Here is a 16,681-nt window from a genome sequence, read left to right as displayed (position 1 = left end):
AATGTCTATAAAGTACCCAGTGGTGGGAACTGCAGTACCAGCACCTGAAATGGCTCAGAGGGTCCCACCCACAGGCAAATAAGCACCACGGATCACTTCATGATGTTTTCCTTAAAGTTCCTAATATATTTATTCAATTCTCCCCCACCCCACTCTCCTTTTTTTTTTTGAGACAGTGTCTCACTATGCAGCCCAGGCTGGCATTGAACTTATGATCCTCTTGCTTCCATCTCCCAAGTGCTAGGATTTTCCTTTTTATGTTGTCAGAAGTATAGGGCCTCTGGCCTTTGGTGAGGACCTGGAGACCTTGGTCCTGTTCCTAATTGCATCATTCCTTTCACAACAACAAAATGTTCTGTCCTCCCTCAGAAACTGAGATAGACAAGGAAGCATATCTTTTCCTCAATTTTGCCAGTATCTGTCCCTGTCTTTCTGTGCAGACCACATTCCACATACTGGTTCCATCTCAGATGCCCACAAACCATCAAAAACATTTTTCCTGTGCCTCAGGATCCATCTACATACCTACTTTATCTAGTTCTCTGCCTTGGAATGCAGTAATTGCATAAGTACCCAACAACCAGGGGGTTATGTACCATGCTCCTACTTTCATTCTCTCTGCCTTGGTCCATGGAGCCAGAAAACACATCTGAAGAGGGTGGAGAAAATATGACCTATGACCCACTTATCACCCTTCCTTCCCCATAAAACCTCTAGTTACATGTCTGAGGACCTGTGTCCACAGGCTAATGTCTCCACCCTGGACAGGTAATGGAAGGTATCACCACCCCTCCATCAATAAGCTATAGTTTAGTCAGACCAGACTCTGCTTTTTTTTTTTTTTTTTTGGTACTGGGGTTTGAATTCAGGGCCCTCACTTTGAGCCACTCCTCCAGCACTATTTTTGTGAAGGGTTTTTGGAGATAGGGTCTCATGGAACTATTTGCCCAGGCTAGCTTCAAACCATGATCATCCTGATCTCTGCCTCCTGAGTAGCTAGGATTATAGGTGTAAGCTACTGGCACCTGGCCAGACTGCTTTTTGTGCCAATTTTGTGAAGAAGGTTCACTAATAGCCAATCTTCTGAGGGATCTCCCACTGGGTAGAGGATACCAAAGTCCATCACTATGCCAACCATCAAAACCAGCAGTCTAAACACCTCTGCCCACTGCATCCTGGGTTATAGTTTTATCAGTTCCCTTGTCCAGTGAGAGAGGACACACAATATGTACCATGTTACAAGAAGCAGATTTATTGCTTACAAATAGGCATCAAGTGTAGGATCCATGATGAACTTGTCCTCCGTGGTTCAGAAAGCTGCCCTAGGGTAAATGGAGTCTCCAATGTGTGCCCCATTTGGACTGCAGCTGAGGGACCCTAAAAAGAAGCCAGCTCTGTGTTAGGTACCTCAGGGTCAATGTGAGTTACTAATACTTTGGAGGATATCTTGCTTCCAGAGAGAAAAGAGCAAAGACAAAGTTGTCCTGAGATGTTCCTTCCAAGCTGTTATACTGATCAACATCTTCTTAAATTTATCTATCAACATACTTAGTTGGGGATTAATGTCTTTTATATTTCTAGTAATTTTTAAAAATTGGGTTTTCTTTTTAACAAAAATATGTGATTTGTTCTTGTAATAGGTTCTTAAACTGCTCTTGCTGAAATTCATGGGCCCACAAATTAACAAAAGCAGGAGAAAAGCTTGGCATCCCTGCCTCCATTTTATATCCGTTTTGTTCTAAGCCATTGTCTCTGCAGTAACTTTGCAATCACCTTGGGTTCCAAGAAGGACAGGACTGATTGATAACATTTTTATGACAAGAAAGAAAATTTTGTTTGATTTTTCTTTCTGCTCTTGCTATACAGACTCTTTTTCCTTACTTTATTTTTCTCTTCCAGATTCAGGCCTGGTTTTGGAGTCCCCAAAGTACTTACTATACTTTATTACCCTTTTGCTGGCAATGTGGAAAGCAGGCTGGCTGTTACTTCTCTTCTGACTCCACAAACAGAGGTTTTGTAACAAAGCAGATGAGGATGAGGACTTTGGAGCCAGACCTCCTGAGTTCAAATACCAGATCTTCTGTTTACTAGTTATGTAGCCTTTGGAAAATTATTCAAACTGTCTCAATTTCCTTGTGTTTCCAATTGTGAAAATAATAGTAAAAATTCTTGTGGGGTTGTAAGAATTAGAAGAGGCTACATCGTGAAGCACTGAAAGAAGTTCCTGGCTAGCATATTGGCTGTTTTTTTTTCAATTCTCTCCAAAAATGGATGCATATGTGTGGAATAAAAACATAAAAGACTTTGAGCTTTATAGCTTTCCCTGCTAATGGTTCTCAATCTTGGTTGCACATTTCAATCACTGGATTTAGAAATCCTCCTGCCTTGTATATACTAGACCAATGAGATCAAATCTCTCAAAGGAGAGACCAAGGGAGTAGGAATTCCAAACTCCCCTGGTGATTCCACTTTGCAGCCAACATTGAGGACCATTGCTGTAATCCCTGTCCCAAAGAAAATGAAGTGTTTGTTAATTCACTTTTTTTTTTTTTTTGTGGGACCGGAGTTTGGACTCAGGGCTCCACACTTGCAAAGCAGGTGCTCTACTGCTTGTGCCATACCTCCAGTCCATTTTGGTCTCACTATTTTGGAGATGGGATCTCATGAACTATTTGCCTAGGGTTGGCCTCTAACTGAGATCCTCCTGATCTCAGCCTTCCAAGTAACTAGGACTACAGATGCGAGCCACCATCGCCCAGCTGTTTATCTATTCTTGCATTAGTCATTGTAGTTTAATATGCTCAGTCAGGTTTTTTTTTTTTCCTTTGTAGAATGCAGATCTTAAAGAGATGACTTCAGAGTGAAGTGAAATCTCAGATTCAAGAAACTTTGGAAAAGCTTTCAGGGGGAACTTCTGTAAGGGAAGGCTCCAGGGAGTGCAGGGAGAGAGGTGGAGCTTGCCTTTGGCTCATGCCTCCTCATCTTACCCTTCCTTTAATATTTCAAACTCTTTCCTGCCTCAGGGCTTTTCTGCTGGCTGCTTCTTGTTCCGAGAATGCTCTGTACTCCAAACACTCCACCATCATCCTTCACCTGGCTACTGCCTACTGTCACTTCCAGAGGACCACATTCCTTGACTTTCCAATAAAGTCAAGTTCCTAGGAACCTGTATTGTAACAATTCACCAACATCATTGTTTCCTTCCTTCACAGTAACTATCACATGCGTAATTATTTATTCACTTGTGTGATTATTGGTTCAATGCCTTACTCCTAGCTAGATGATAAATTTAGTTTTGTTCTACTTCCTTATCTCAATGTCTTATGCTTAATTGTGCAGCATTACCAATAGCTCATGAATAAATATTTAATGAATGAATAAATGGAAAGTTTTTGTTTCTTAATTCTGACCAGTGATTAAGAGATTAAAAGTTAGTCTTAAAAAGTGTTTTTGGTTTTCTGGTTCAGGCTGTTTGTGGTATTGATGAAGAAACTGACACTGAGTGTTTAGGTGTTCAAAATAATTCAACTAATTAATAATAGAACTCGATCTCAGGCTCATTTCTTCTATTTTTCATTCTAATGAACTTCCTGATACTAAATTATTTGCTACTGCAGATATAAAACAAGAAGATCAAGAAAGTAACACAGATATGGCATGAAATTAACAGTCATTCAGTAAAACAATTTTTACTGTACAATAATATAAAGTGAATTTTAGAAGGTTCTACAGTTGGGTAAAGTTTGTTCCCCAACACTTCACATGTTGAAATTTAATCCCCATGATGAGGTATTAAGAAGGTAGAAATAATTTAACTATGGTGTTTAGAAAGGGATGACACAGGGGTTAGGCAAGGAGAACATCAGGAAACCTGATGTTCAAGAACAATGGCATGAATGTTAATTTTAAAAAAATCACATTGTGGCCCACTGACATTAACAGAGCAACTTATGACATATATCTGTGTCTTGCTGACCTGTAGCCCCAATAGCCTGAAGTCTCAGTTTAACCATCTAAGGCCAAAACCTTCCCCACATGACTCCATGTAGGAGGAATTGATGAAATATAATCCAGTTCCCATGAAAGTGTTTCCCTTTCTCCAGGGACAACCACCCCCATGTCTGTAAGGCTCAATAACTTGAGATCCTTTGGTCAGTCTCATTCTTGAGCCTTCCAGCCCTCCCATCTGGAGGGCATTAATAAACCTGCTCCTGATAAGTGTCTTTTGTGTTCCCTTTTGAATTCTTTCTCTAATGAGACCAAGAACCTTTTGACCCCCAGACCCAGTCTCCCAGACTGGGACCTTTAGGAGGTGATTAGAGACCCCACAAATGAATCCTGATGGTTGTATAAGAAGAAGAGAGAACAGAAAAGACACACAAACACATGTGTGCTCCCTGACTCTTTCCATGTGATGCCCTTCACTGCCTCAGGACTCTTCCAGGAGGAAGGCCATCACTAGATGTGATCCCTCAAATGGGGACCTCTAGAACAGTGAATCAGAATAAACCTCTTTTCTTTATAATTTACCCAGTCTGATATTGTGTTACTAGCAACAGAAAACAAATGAATACAGAAGGTATTAGAAACTCAACTGAGTTTTAGTTTTCATGTGAAAACAGAAGTGAATAAATACATGTTTCAATGAATGTGAAGGTTTGGCTAATTTTTACTCCAGATGAGATTATTGACTGGAGAATACTCAGCTCCTCAACAAAGTATGCCATCAAGCAAAAATAAAGCTACTTACCACTCATTGAATTCCTATGTCACACCAATAGAATTATATACACAAACCATAAATCTCTTTGCAACTTTGCAAAGTAGGCATTACTATTCACAGCTGAGAATATGAGGCTTGTCATCACACAGTTCATAAATGGTAACATCAGTATGTAAAACCACACTGCTGACTTCCAGGATTTTGTCTGACATGTAAAGAAGTCATGACTTCCATCCTCATAACAAGAAAAAAGCTAGACAAAGTAAAACTTAATAATTATTCTTAGATCAGTTAGAGAACTGAGTACACATACTTTCTTCAAAGGATTTCCACATGACTTTTTTTTTTTTTTTTTTTGGTAGTAGTGGGGTTTGGAACTCAGTCCTTTTTGCTTGCTAGGCAGGCACTTTACCACATGAACCATACCTGAGCTTTTCATCTTTTAATGATTCATTTAACATTCTCTGCCTGGTCTTCCCAGATTATCCAAGCAGTTAAGTGTACCTTCTCATTGTACCTCCTCAGACTCCTGGTATATACTAACCACACATAATGTGAACACTGGTAACACAGTGTCAGAAAAAATTCACTCTAATTGCCTAGTTTTTCTGGTATGACAGACATTAGGCAACTGTATTAATGATGAGATACACTTCTCTATGTAGAACTTACAAAGAGAAAGGTTTAGACAACCTGTTAACAGCACAACTTTAGATTCCTCTGCCAGATAAGAGTAATAAAATGGGGCCAGTAAAGGGCTTCATTGAGGAGAGTAGTGAAGAGTAGGGGCGAGGTAGCAAATCCCCAATCTAGGAATGGATAGGAGACTGCCAGAGAAAGGTTTAGACAACCTGTTAACAGCACAACTTTAGATTCCTCTGCCAGATAAGAGTAATAAAATGGGGCCAGTAAAGGGCTTCATTGAGGAGAGTAGTGAAGAGTAGGGGCGAGGTAGCAAATCCCCAATCTAGGAATGGATAGGAGACTGCCACCTTCCAACATCAGACCTAGTGAGGGGTTCTAAGTGTATCATTGGAGAGTGTTTCTTTTAGTAGAAGAAAGAGATTACTAGTGCTTGATCAATGCCTGAAAAAGCCAAAGCACAACGTTATCCTGGGAGATGATTCCTGGCCAAGGAGTCCAGAGGACAAGACTTCTTTTATGATGAACTTGCCAGGTGTTGTCGAACTGAGATTGACTAGCACTTTAAAGGCAGTCAAAGAAAGGGATTTTTCCCATGGAGCATGTAGATGACCTGGTGAACCCCTATCATAAGATTGTTTTGAATCCTGTCCAAGAGTACTGCCTGAAAGGTGAGTTTATCTAGCAGAAAGACGTTAGATGTACCTACATGCTGAAGAAGAAAATGACAAAGTATTAGAATAATGACCCCCAGTGCATCCTACCTGTCACCTTTCCCCTTTGCAATGTAACTTTTCTACTCTTTCCATCTATAGGTGGAATGTATTTCCCTACCCTTTGAATATGGCCTTGTGACTTTTATGAACAATAATCTTAGCAAAAATGACATTGTGAGACTTTCGTAGCATTTGGAAAGCTTCCAGTTAAAGATTCTTTTGAAAAGAGCTGGTATGAAAATTTCAGTATATAACCTGGGGCATGTAATTAATGAGTCAAAGTGAACACGTTCAACTTCAGCCAATACTACTAACCACTTTTGTAAGGTGATTGTATCAATTTATATTACCTGTAGAAGTTCAAGAGTTCTACAGTACTCCATCTCCTCCGTTTTATATTTTCTGTTTTTACTTTAGTCATTCTGGTAGGTATGCTATCTAGTGTGCTTTTATTTCCCTGATGACTAAAAGAAGTTAAGTAGTTGGATATTCTCTTGTATAAAGTAGCTTTTCCAGTCATTTGCTCAATTTTATTTTGGGCTGATGGTCTTTTCTTATTGATTTGCAAGTTTTTAAAAATATTCAGAATAAGAATCCTGGTTGGATGCACACAATGCAAATATCTTTCACCATTCTGTTGGCTGCTTTTTAGCTCTTAATACAGTCTTGATAAACAGAAACTACTAATCTTAATATAATCCTCTTGTTTTCCTTCTGATTAGCACTTTTGTGTGCTATTTAAGAAATCTTTATTTTACTCCAAGGTCACAAATTTGTTCTTCATTTTTCTCAAAAACCTTATGCCTTTACCCTTCAGATTTATAATTCATCTGGAAATTATTTTCTATGTGGTATGGTGAAGGGGTCAAGGTGCTTATTTTCTCCCAAATGTATATCAAATGACTCAGCACCATTTACTGAAAAGACCATTGTCTCCCCACTGTACTGCACTGTGACAATCAAATGTCCACTTTTCTCCTCCCTCCCTTTTCAGCAAAAGTAAAATACACTATTCAGTTTCAAAAGCAAGAATAACATTGAAGAAAGTATAAAAAATATAAAGAAAATGTGAAAACTCCAACAATCTCACCTCCCAGGTATAATTATTATTGATAATTAGGTATATATACATTTTTACTTTTTTTCAATGGTTGTGTGTCTACAAATATTTTTAAAACCAAAATGGAACCATATTATCAATTTTGGTTTTGAGTAACTTTTCAGTAAACATATCATGAATATCTTTGATGTCAACAAATATTTACCTAAAATATATTTTTTTCAACCTCACCTGGACTATTCCAAATAAAGTATTTTAGTAGCTAAACAATGTTTTTTTAATTTTGTGCTCTCCCATGGCATAATGATTCTGACACTGACTGGTATCGGAGCCGGCAATGGGATCTTGCCTGTGTGAGTTGGTACATGGCCTTGTGAGAAAGCTCCAAGGAACTGGGGCAAAAGCCTCAGGACCAGAATGTGCCTGTGCATGTGTGAGTTGGTACCTGGCCTTGTGAGAAAGCTCCAAGGAACTGGGGCAAAAGTCTCAGACCAGAACTTGCCTGTGTGAGTTGGTATCCAGCCTTGTGAGAAAGCCAGACGTCCAGAAAAACAATATTCAAGGTTCCCAGATGGCTTCGTGTCCTTCAGATGTAAATAAAAAAGTTATGTTGACCATGTGCTTCTCCTGCTTCTCTGTTCCCATTTTAAAGGAGACATAACAGAGTTAATTTTAACTGTGCTTCCCTGTGCTAATGTAACCTTGACACGTAATACTTGTCATGCTTTTTCTGACCAAATGTTCTCTGTGTAAAAGGAGTTTATAAAGAGCAAGGTATACTTCATTAAAGTGGCTATTGAGCAGGACTCAGTAGTGTCCTCATCTCTTCCGGCTTCAGTTACCCAGGTTCTGCTGGTAAATGGCATTACAGACTGGTTTCTCTTGGTCCTCCCCCCTGCTTAAAAGATGGGTAACTGTATTTGCAAAATGTGAAAGTTCTGAAATCTGTTGCCAGTTGCTTTAGAAAACACAAAAACTTCAGTCAGAGAGCAGTTAGTAAGGCTGTTGATTGGCAACAGCTCAATTCTCCTGTTGCTCCATAGTATAATTAGCTACTGGCTTTTTTCTTTTCTTAGAAAATCTCACTGGATTGGCTGAACAAGGTACGCTTTGGTATAAGAATACAAACATAGTTCTCCAAATTCTTAGTATTTTCTTTTATCTTTAATTAATTTGCTTTTTTTTCTTTTTTATGAAACTAGGGTTTAAATTTAGGGCCTCGCTCTTGATAGTCTGGCCCCCTTCTGCTTGAGCCATGTCCCAGATCTTTCCTTAATCTGAATATTTATTACTCCTGCTTTATCATTTGGGTTTTTTGGACTCAGTTTCCTTATTAGTACAAAAATGAATACTGTAATTGTTTCCTAGGATTATGAGAATTAAATAAGTTGTTTAAAATACCTGGCACAGAGTAAACTACTGTTACTATTACTTCAAAATGCTTTTTCTCTGAAAGATTTCACACTATGTAGGTTTATATGTCTTCCCTCAATTAAAATATAATTAAAAAATAAGACACAATTTTTTTTTTATCTAAATGGAAAAAGTTAAGGAACCAATGGTATCTGATGCTGCTGAAGTTGTAGGGAGATTTGTACTCTCACATAGAGGTGGTGGTCTGGAAACTGTTAAAATCTTTCCAAGGGGCAATTAGACAATGCTGAACAGCTTTGACTCAACAATTCCATAAAGTAGTCAAAGACTTCCACAAAGCAGTTGTCACTGTGCTACTTATGACACATTTGGAAAAAACCTAAAATTCTCACAAAGGCATTAGAAGTATGGTGATTTCTAAGCTGAATCGCCCTGTCATTAGAAATGTATTCAAATAATTTTTAATGGAAAGAGAAAGTGCTTATATCATAGGGTTAAGTAATAAAAGCAAGGTGTAAAACTATATAGTGTGATACTAATTAGGTTAAAAAAATCTCCCAAAACAAACTCAGATAAAAGATAGAAAGATTAATGTACTAAAATGTTAACTCTGCTTGTCTCTGGCCTTTGCGTAGTAGAATTCTGACATTTTCCCCTCTACTATCCTTATTTTCTAAATTCTATGCAAAGTATTACTTTAAAAATCTGGCAAAGCACAGCGTATATAACTGAAAGAGAAATTGCTTGCCAACAATTGAGAAGACATAATTGTGAATGATCAGTGTATAGATATAATTTAGTGCAACATTTTAAAAGAAAAAAGTTGAGGATTAATTTTCTTTTTTTCCTTATACTGGGGACTGAATCCAAGATCTGAGAAATAGGAATAATTTTGTTTAATAATATCTTAGTGGTCTAATATAATGACAACTTTAGGATGGAATCTTATTAGAGCTATAATTGAGTTACTGCATGCAACACTACATAGATCACAACAGAAATGTGGAAACCTGCATTGAAAGCAGAGTTTCTAATAAGTTTACTATCTAATAATCCTAGATGGTATATCATTCTTAAAACCATAGCTTGATGAGGTAATGGAATAATAGAATTGCTTTTGTTGCCGTTTTCGAGACAGACTCTGGCTATGTAGCCCAGGCTGGCCTCAGACTCACAATCCTCCTGCTTTCACCTTCCAAGTCCTGGGAATAAAGGCATATGCTACCATGCTTAGACTAGAAATGCTATTATTATTCTGGCTCCATGAATGTACAATGAAACCATATTTTGAGCATGTTCTACATTGGCTAGGCTCTGTGCAATAGGGATATTGGTAGTTTAAGGAACTAGGTTAAGTATTAGTACAATGACGGTATTTATTCAAGAAATGCTCTTTTTGTGATAACTGCTATAGTTAAAGTATAGTGTGTGTGAAGATGGCTAATTATGCTTGAGAGGGTCTTGAAAAGCTTCTTAAAGAATGTGCCACAGAGCTGGTTTTTGTAGGATCAAGGAGGGAGGAGAGGAAGAAAGAATTCCAGGCATAATGGACAGTATACACAAAAGAAAAGAAGCATATGCCCTCGATGGCATATGTACTTTTAACATCATGTCTGGGCAATGAGCTAAGAAAGTTCCTTCATGTCCTTTGTTCTAGAATTCTACAACAATATGTTAGGAATTTTGAAATGTAAATTCAAATGCAAATTGCTAAGCAAAATCAGAAAAATCTGAGAAATCTAGTCTCAGACCGGATTTACTACACAGGCACAAAGGTATGTGATACGTTAATTTTTGCAACAATCTAAAAGTGAAGATGTCAAAAGATTCCTTTGAGTACCTATGGTTACTTTACATTCTGTTATGCTGAAATTCCATTTTACTCTTTTAGTTCATTGCTAATGAGGTAGTTTATAAAGAAATATAACACCATTTAAAATAATTATGGGGGACTGGCTCAGGTGGTAGGGCACCTGCTTTGCAAGCACAAAGTCCTGAGTTCAACTCCAGATCCACCAAAAATGCATACATAAATAAACAAATTAATTAATTAATTAATTAATAAGGGAAGAGTGGATGGAAAAGAGGGAATTCCCAGAGTATTTTACTTTGACCTTTTTTTCTGATTCATGAAAGAAACACATTTGATTACAGACATTTAGGAAATAATTATACCTATATATATGTATATGTATGTAGTGTGTGTGTGTGTGTGTGTGTGTGTGTGTGTGGCTAGGGATCAAATCTAGGGCCTTGACCATGCTAGGCCAGTCCTCTACCACTGAGTTATACCAGCTCTGTATATGTGTTAATGGCTTTAATGAAGTACAATTTATATCCTTAAATACTTAAAATTATTTCAACATCTATAATCTTATCAGATAGCACATTGATATTTTGGTGTACAATCTTCTAATCTTTTTTGCTAGATTTTTCCTGGATATAAGCACCTGACTTGAAGTAGCAAAAACGTCAGTGCTCAAAGTGCTAGGGAATGTAGCTCAGTGGTAGACCACTTACCTAGCATTCACAAGGCCCTGGGTTCAATCCCCAGCACTAAAAAGGTATTAATTATAACAATCTCACTGATGTTTTTTAAAAACATGCAAAAATATACCTAAACTAAATCTTATATAAAAAATTTCTATCAGTCATTATCTTGGAGAAGATAGGAAAGAGAGCCAATGTTGAGGGGATAAGTGGGGCAAAGAACATTTTAGTTTTATAATACGTGTTCTAATTTTTCAAAAAGAACAGATTCAGTATATTTAAGAAATTAAATATTAATAAAAAAGGACAAACACAAAGAATTGTCACATTTATAAAGTAAATCTTGAAGGGGGAAATTATGATAAATGGAAGAGAACCAACATTTAGTCTTGGCCAGGAAAATAATTTCAGGACTCACCTCAATCTTTCACTCCTCCTACAATAATCTCCTGACTCATTAGTTTCAAAACCATTGATAATGTTTCATATGATTGAGAAATGGAATCATCATAGGCCTCAGAAATTTGGGTTAAAAAACTATTTTTTTTGTTTCATTTCTCTCCAGGGATATGTTCCTGATTATTAACTTCAGAGACTCTTATAGGAAATGCTGATTACAGTCAAATAATTTAATTCAACAAAGACATTAAACACTGATGTTTGTTTAAAATATTCTGTACCACCTGGAATTATAGAAGCAGATACTCCATAAGGAGATTAATTAAGCCACATAATTGTGTTTTCATTCTTAAAGCACATACAATTCATTTGGGATTTGGTGGCTAGTACAGTTCATTTTCATTGTGATGGCACTGGGAACATTTGCTACATCAGGAGGACCAGATGACAGGGCCCTAGCACGTTCACTGTGGGAGCAGCTGCTGTTCATACTGCAGACATGTGGCAACGTTTAAAACATCTCATTTCACATGATTTTTCTCTTTACTAGGCCTTTAACTGAGGTGAGGTTGGTATTTCTGCAGCCAGTATCCTATACATGCAGCAGATAGAAACAAAAAACAGATATATTATAAGGCATAGGTAACTCAAGAAATGAGAAAAAGCTAAGAATGGAGTTACTGTATTGATTCTTTGCTCTCTTGGTGGTCCCATCTGATATGTTTTCAATATGATACTCTCTGAAGTCTCCTTCTGGAGCTATCTAGCACCACATACACATTGCAGTCTTCCACGGTATTACAGTAGAATAACAAACAGTACATGTTTTTGTTGCCTAAGCAGGCAACACATACTGCTTTATTATACTGTTATACTGAACTCTTCCAGTGAAAAGTGTTTTTAACATTAAACTGCCCACTTAGCAAAAATGAAGTATAGGCTAATTAAATATCTGATTATAAAATGTTACAGTAAAACATGTGTAGGATTTAAAGAGAGAGAGAGGAAAAAGAACTAATTTCTTATCTTAATTCTCATATCCAAAAACAATGAAAACATAAAGTTTCTTTACAAGTTTGGTGACAAAACCTAACTTTATGTAAGGTACTTTATAGTCTTTTTCTTGCAGTACTGGGACTTGAACTCAGGGTCTACACCTTGAGCCACTCTACCAGCTCTTTTTTTGTAATGGGTGTTTTTGAGATAGGGTCTTGTGATCTATTTGCCCAGGCTGGCTTTGAACCATGATCCTCTTGATCTCTGCCTCCTGAGTCACTAGGATTACAGGTGTAAGCCACTGGTACCTGGCTCTTTATAGCCTTTAGTTATTGCCATTAGTGGGGTTATTCATAATTTACCACAAAAACAGGAGTATAATTGATATTGGGTTTCTAGACTGGACTTTTAGTAGTTTTCAATGTAATATTTTGTAAGAGACCCTTATTAATTTTCTAAATTCTGAAAAACTTTGATTCCAAAACACAAATAGACCAAGGTTTTTAAATAAAGGATGGTATAGCAGCATCTTCTCAAACTCTTAATGATACAGTGATTGTACCAAACTCAAAGCTGGTTCCAACAAGTATTTTTTGTCCCATATTATGTTATAAAGATGAATCTCCACGAAAAGAGAAAAAGTACATTAGAACAACATGTGGACTGCACAAAAAACTGACATAATAAGGATTTGGTAAGTGATGTAGCTTAAGACACTGTATAATTACCAGAAGTTATTAATCCATAAGGACAGTATACGGTACTGCTGCTAATAGCTGTCCCCCTAAAAATGAACAGTTCTGCCAGGCGTGGTAGCCAAAGTCTCTAATACCAACACTCAGGAGGAGGCAGGAGGATAGAGAATTAGAAGCCAGCCTGTGCCACATAGTGAGTTCCAGGTTCCTGAGATACATAGCAAGATAAAAATGAAAGAATAAAAGAAAACAGAAAGAAAAGTTCTATTCTTTTGAAGTTCCTTTTAGATATAGTGCTTTAGTACATTCTGTTCAGTGAATATTGCCTGGTGAAATATTAAAAATACCCAAATGTGGAATGGGGAACATAAAAATGAGAGTATGGGCCTTACCTTAAAACATCCCTGATTTACTCTGTCTGAAAAAGGGCCTGGGCACCAGTGTTTCTGAAATCTTTCCACGATTCTCATGTGCCACCAGAGCTTTAAAAAGTCTCAATTCCCAGGTTCTACCCCATATCTACTAAATCACAATTTGGAGGCATGGAACCCAGACAAAAGCATTTTTTAAAAAACATGCACAGTTTACTTGCTGAAGCACTGAAGGTATGAATTATTTTGTCTTCCTTCCTGAACCAAGTGAGTTCTAAATTGTCACTACAGTAGGGTCAACAATAAAGAATTCTAAGCTGTATGTACTGTGGTAGCAGCTTATTTATGGAATCCTTTCTCAATTTCTTTAAGAATGCAAAAGGGGCAGGGGAAGAAAGGTATGGAAATCAAATGAGAAACATTTTAAGATATAATTACAATAAATTTTCAGTGACTAACTGTTCAGAATGCCAATGTGAACCCAGATTCCTATACATATTTCAAAGAAAGCTAGAAAATGCCATTAAAAATATTGAATTCAAGATAATTTCTGTTCACATAACAACTGAAATATATCATAAGGTGCATTTTTTTTTCTGGTGCTGGGGAACAAAACCAGAGTCTCATGCATATAAGGGAAGTATTCTATCATTGATTTACATACGAGCCCAAAGTTGCGAGTTTTTTAGATGATTTCTTTTTGTTTTAAAAATATTTTTTCATGTTTTTAAATGGTCATATATATGAAAAAAAATTTACCTTTTTTTGTTGTTATTATCCCAAAGGAAAGAAGAAGAAGGAGGTGTAGGCCATACAATTTCCTAGGGACCAATATCTGCACTTTTTACAACTGTGACTGGCGAGGAAATGGGAGAAGTACAGACAGTGTACTTATTTAGGTCTCCGTACAGACGGGTTTAAGTCATTTAAAACAGACGTAAATTTGGGATAACTGGCACAGTGGTACTTCTCTACTACAAACGGGAGCCATTTTTAAAAGGTCATCACTTTCAGTTCTTAGACTGGTTTAAACAAAGCACAAAAAAATAAAACTTACACTGATTACGTAGACCTTTTAGTTCAATATACAGCATTATAGAGGGAAAATACAGCTCAATGTTCAAAAAGCTACATTCAGGAGAAGAAAAATATGAACAAGTTCTATACATTCTCTTCTTTCACCAGAAAGATGTTAGCTCTTAAAGGGAGTTTATGAAAGGAAAATGTGGAATTCCCACTTTGCTATTATAATTATTATTCTTAGTATAAAACTTGGAATTACAAATTTAGCTGGACTCACCAGTGTCAACATGTGGAAATCAAATAAAGTTCACTCTCTGGGCCAAAATCCCCAAGCAACTGTTGGGAGCAAGAGGGCAATAAGAATGGAAGAAAACAGATTCACCCCATTGTTATCGAGAATGGGTTTCCCTGCTATGTGCTTTGCCTTATGTGTGGGGTTGTTGATCACCATGCCAGTGTTTTCATCCAAACCTGCAGTGGAAAAGAAGCAGATGACATGGAAGATTCAAATGACTTGTTTTTTAAAAAAAGTAAGAAATAAGTTTTTTTCCTCCAAAGAAGATAATCTTTCAGATTTGCAGTGACTTACAAAATGACTTTAGTTAATAATTTAGAAGGTGATATAAATGCAACCCTTGATTACAAAAGGCTTCAATGCTACTTGTTCAATACCTCTGGAGTTGCCTCAAAAGTGGAAGGGAGAATATGAAAAATACAGATGGCGTGAAACTGGCAGGCCAAGTCTGCCTTCCCAGTGGTTCCCCTGCAAGACCAACCTGCAAGCCCCACCCCCATACAGGATCACATCTGTGACCTCAGCACTGGATACCAGGGCCCAGAATGGTGTTGGCACAAAGGAGGCTGCTATGGTTTGAATGTTTGTGTTCCTCTAAAATTGTATTACAATTGTATTACAAACTTAGGCCTTAAAGTCATGAGGGTTGCACCCTCACTGATGGGATAAATACCCTTATAAAAAAGGCTTCAGAGAACTGTCTGGCTCTTTTGGCCTTCTGCCATGTAAGGATGCAATAACAGGCTACCACCATCTTGGAAATGGAGAGTGAGCCCTCATCAGATACAATATACTGGGATCTTGATGTTGGACTCCAGAATTAGGAAAGGTAAATTTCTACTCCTTATAAATTACCCAGTCTAGGCATTTTTTAAAATAACAGTATAAACAGACTAAAACAGAAGCACCCAAAGATTTATTGCATGAATTAATCTCTTCCACTGCTCATATTTTTTAACCTATTCAATATTATAAGATGCTTCCTCTATTAGAGCCTGATTGTAATTAAATCTAAGCTCTTAAAAACAAACAAACAAACATGTATGCTGTTTGTGTGTGGGTAGTCATTGACCTCTTAGTGTGAATTAAAATGAGATTGTGTCTTCCTTAGCATCTAGATGAACCTACTGAACTGAATGAATGAATACTTAGACAGGTAGGGAGGGAAAGTGGGAGAGTAAGGAACTATCTTGAGATTTGAAGAGCACTGGGAAGACTGTCCTCAGAAACCCTCCTCTAGCTTCCCAGCTCTTCATGCTGTCAGTCAAAGCAGAACAAACATGGTTTGTTCAAAGTGTGGAATAAATACACACCTAAAAGTGTGTCAGTACAATGACAGAACAGGAAAGCCACAGAAGGCAGACTTCTGAGAAAAACTCTGAGGAAACTGACTTTCCCTTATATATCACAGGGAGCTAAAAGCTCAAACATGAAAGCTAGGCGTGGTGGCATGCCCCTGTAGTCCTGGATACTTGGGAGGCTGAGGCAGGAGAATCACTTGAGCCCAGGAGTAAGGATAGCTTTGTCATCATAGAAAGACCCTGTCTAAAAAAAAAACAACAAACAAAAAAAATTCAGTGGTGAAGACAGCAAATCATGGTGAGGGTGTCAATTAGGAAAGTTGCCATGTGTGTTCCGTCAGACTAGTATAATAAATTGTCTCTCAAGTGGACTTGGAGTAAACAAATGAAAGGATGTACATTAAAATGATCCAATCCCAAATGGCCTGCTTTCCTGGGATTACTATGGCGTCTCACAGACTACTTGTTTGGGCTTACCTCGAACCTGATCCTCCAGATCTCAATCACTCAAATAGCTAAGATTATAGGTGTGAGTCACTGGCACCTGGCTTTCACATTTCTTTAAAAAACCTGTTAAGTTGCAATAATAAGGTAAT

General features: G+C 37.4%; 1 protein-coding gene across 6 annotated transcripts in view; it reads right to left on the bottom strand.

Annotated features, from left to right (window-relative positions):
- Positions 1–1,215: 1,215 nt before the first annotated feature.
- The window catches only part of Tmem19 (transmembrane protein 19), a 30,993-nt gene continuing 15,527 nt past the window's right edge, over positions 1,216–16,681 (bottom strand). For 3 of the 6 annotated variants that reach the window (XM_074083928.1, XM_074083925.1, XM_074083930.1), the window contains 2 exons: positions 14,767–14,960; positions 2,493–11,996 (listed from right to left, as the gene is read on the bottom strand). In XM_074083928.1, the coding sequence (XP_073940029.1) occupies positions 14,797–14,960 (164 nt within the window). In that variant the 3' untranslated portion in view covers positions 2,493–11,996; positions 14,767–14,796. Of the gene's footprint in view, positions 1,378–2,492; positions 11,997–12,227; positions 14,323–14,766; positions 14,961–16,681 lie in introns of those variants that run through there. The other 3 variants (XM_020178986.2, XM_074083927.1, XM_074083929.1) reach the window with 3 other exon arrangements.

Source organism: Castor canadensis, chromosome 8 (genome assembly GCF_047511655.1).
Source record: "Castor canadensis chromosome 8, mCasCan1.hap1v2, whole genome shotgun sequence".
Lineage (NCBI taxonomy): Eukaryota > Metazoa > Chordata > Mammalia > Rodentia > Castoridae > Castor > Castor canadensis.
The sequence above is the reverse complement of the archived record's forward strand: the minus strand, read 5'-3'. Positions and strand labels throughout refer to the sequence as shown.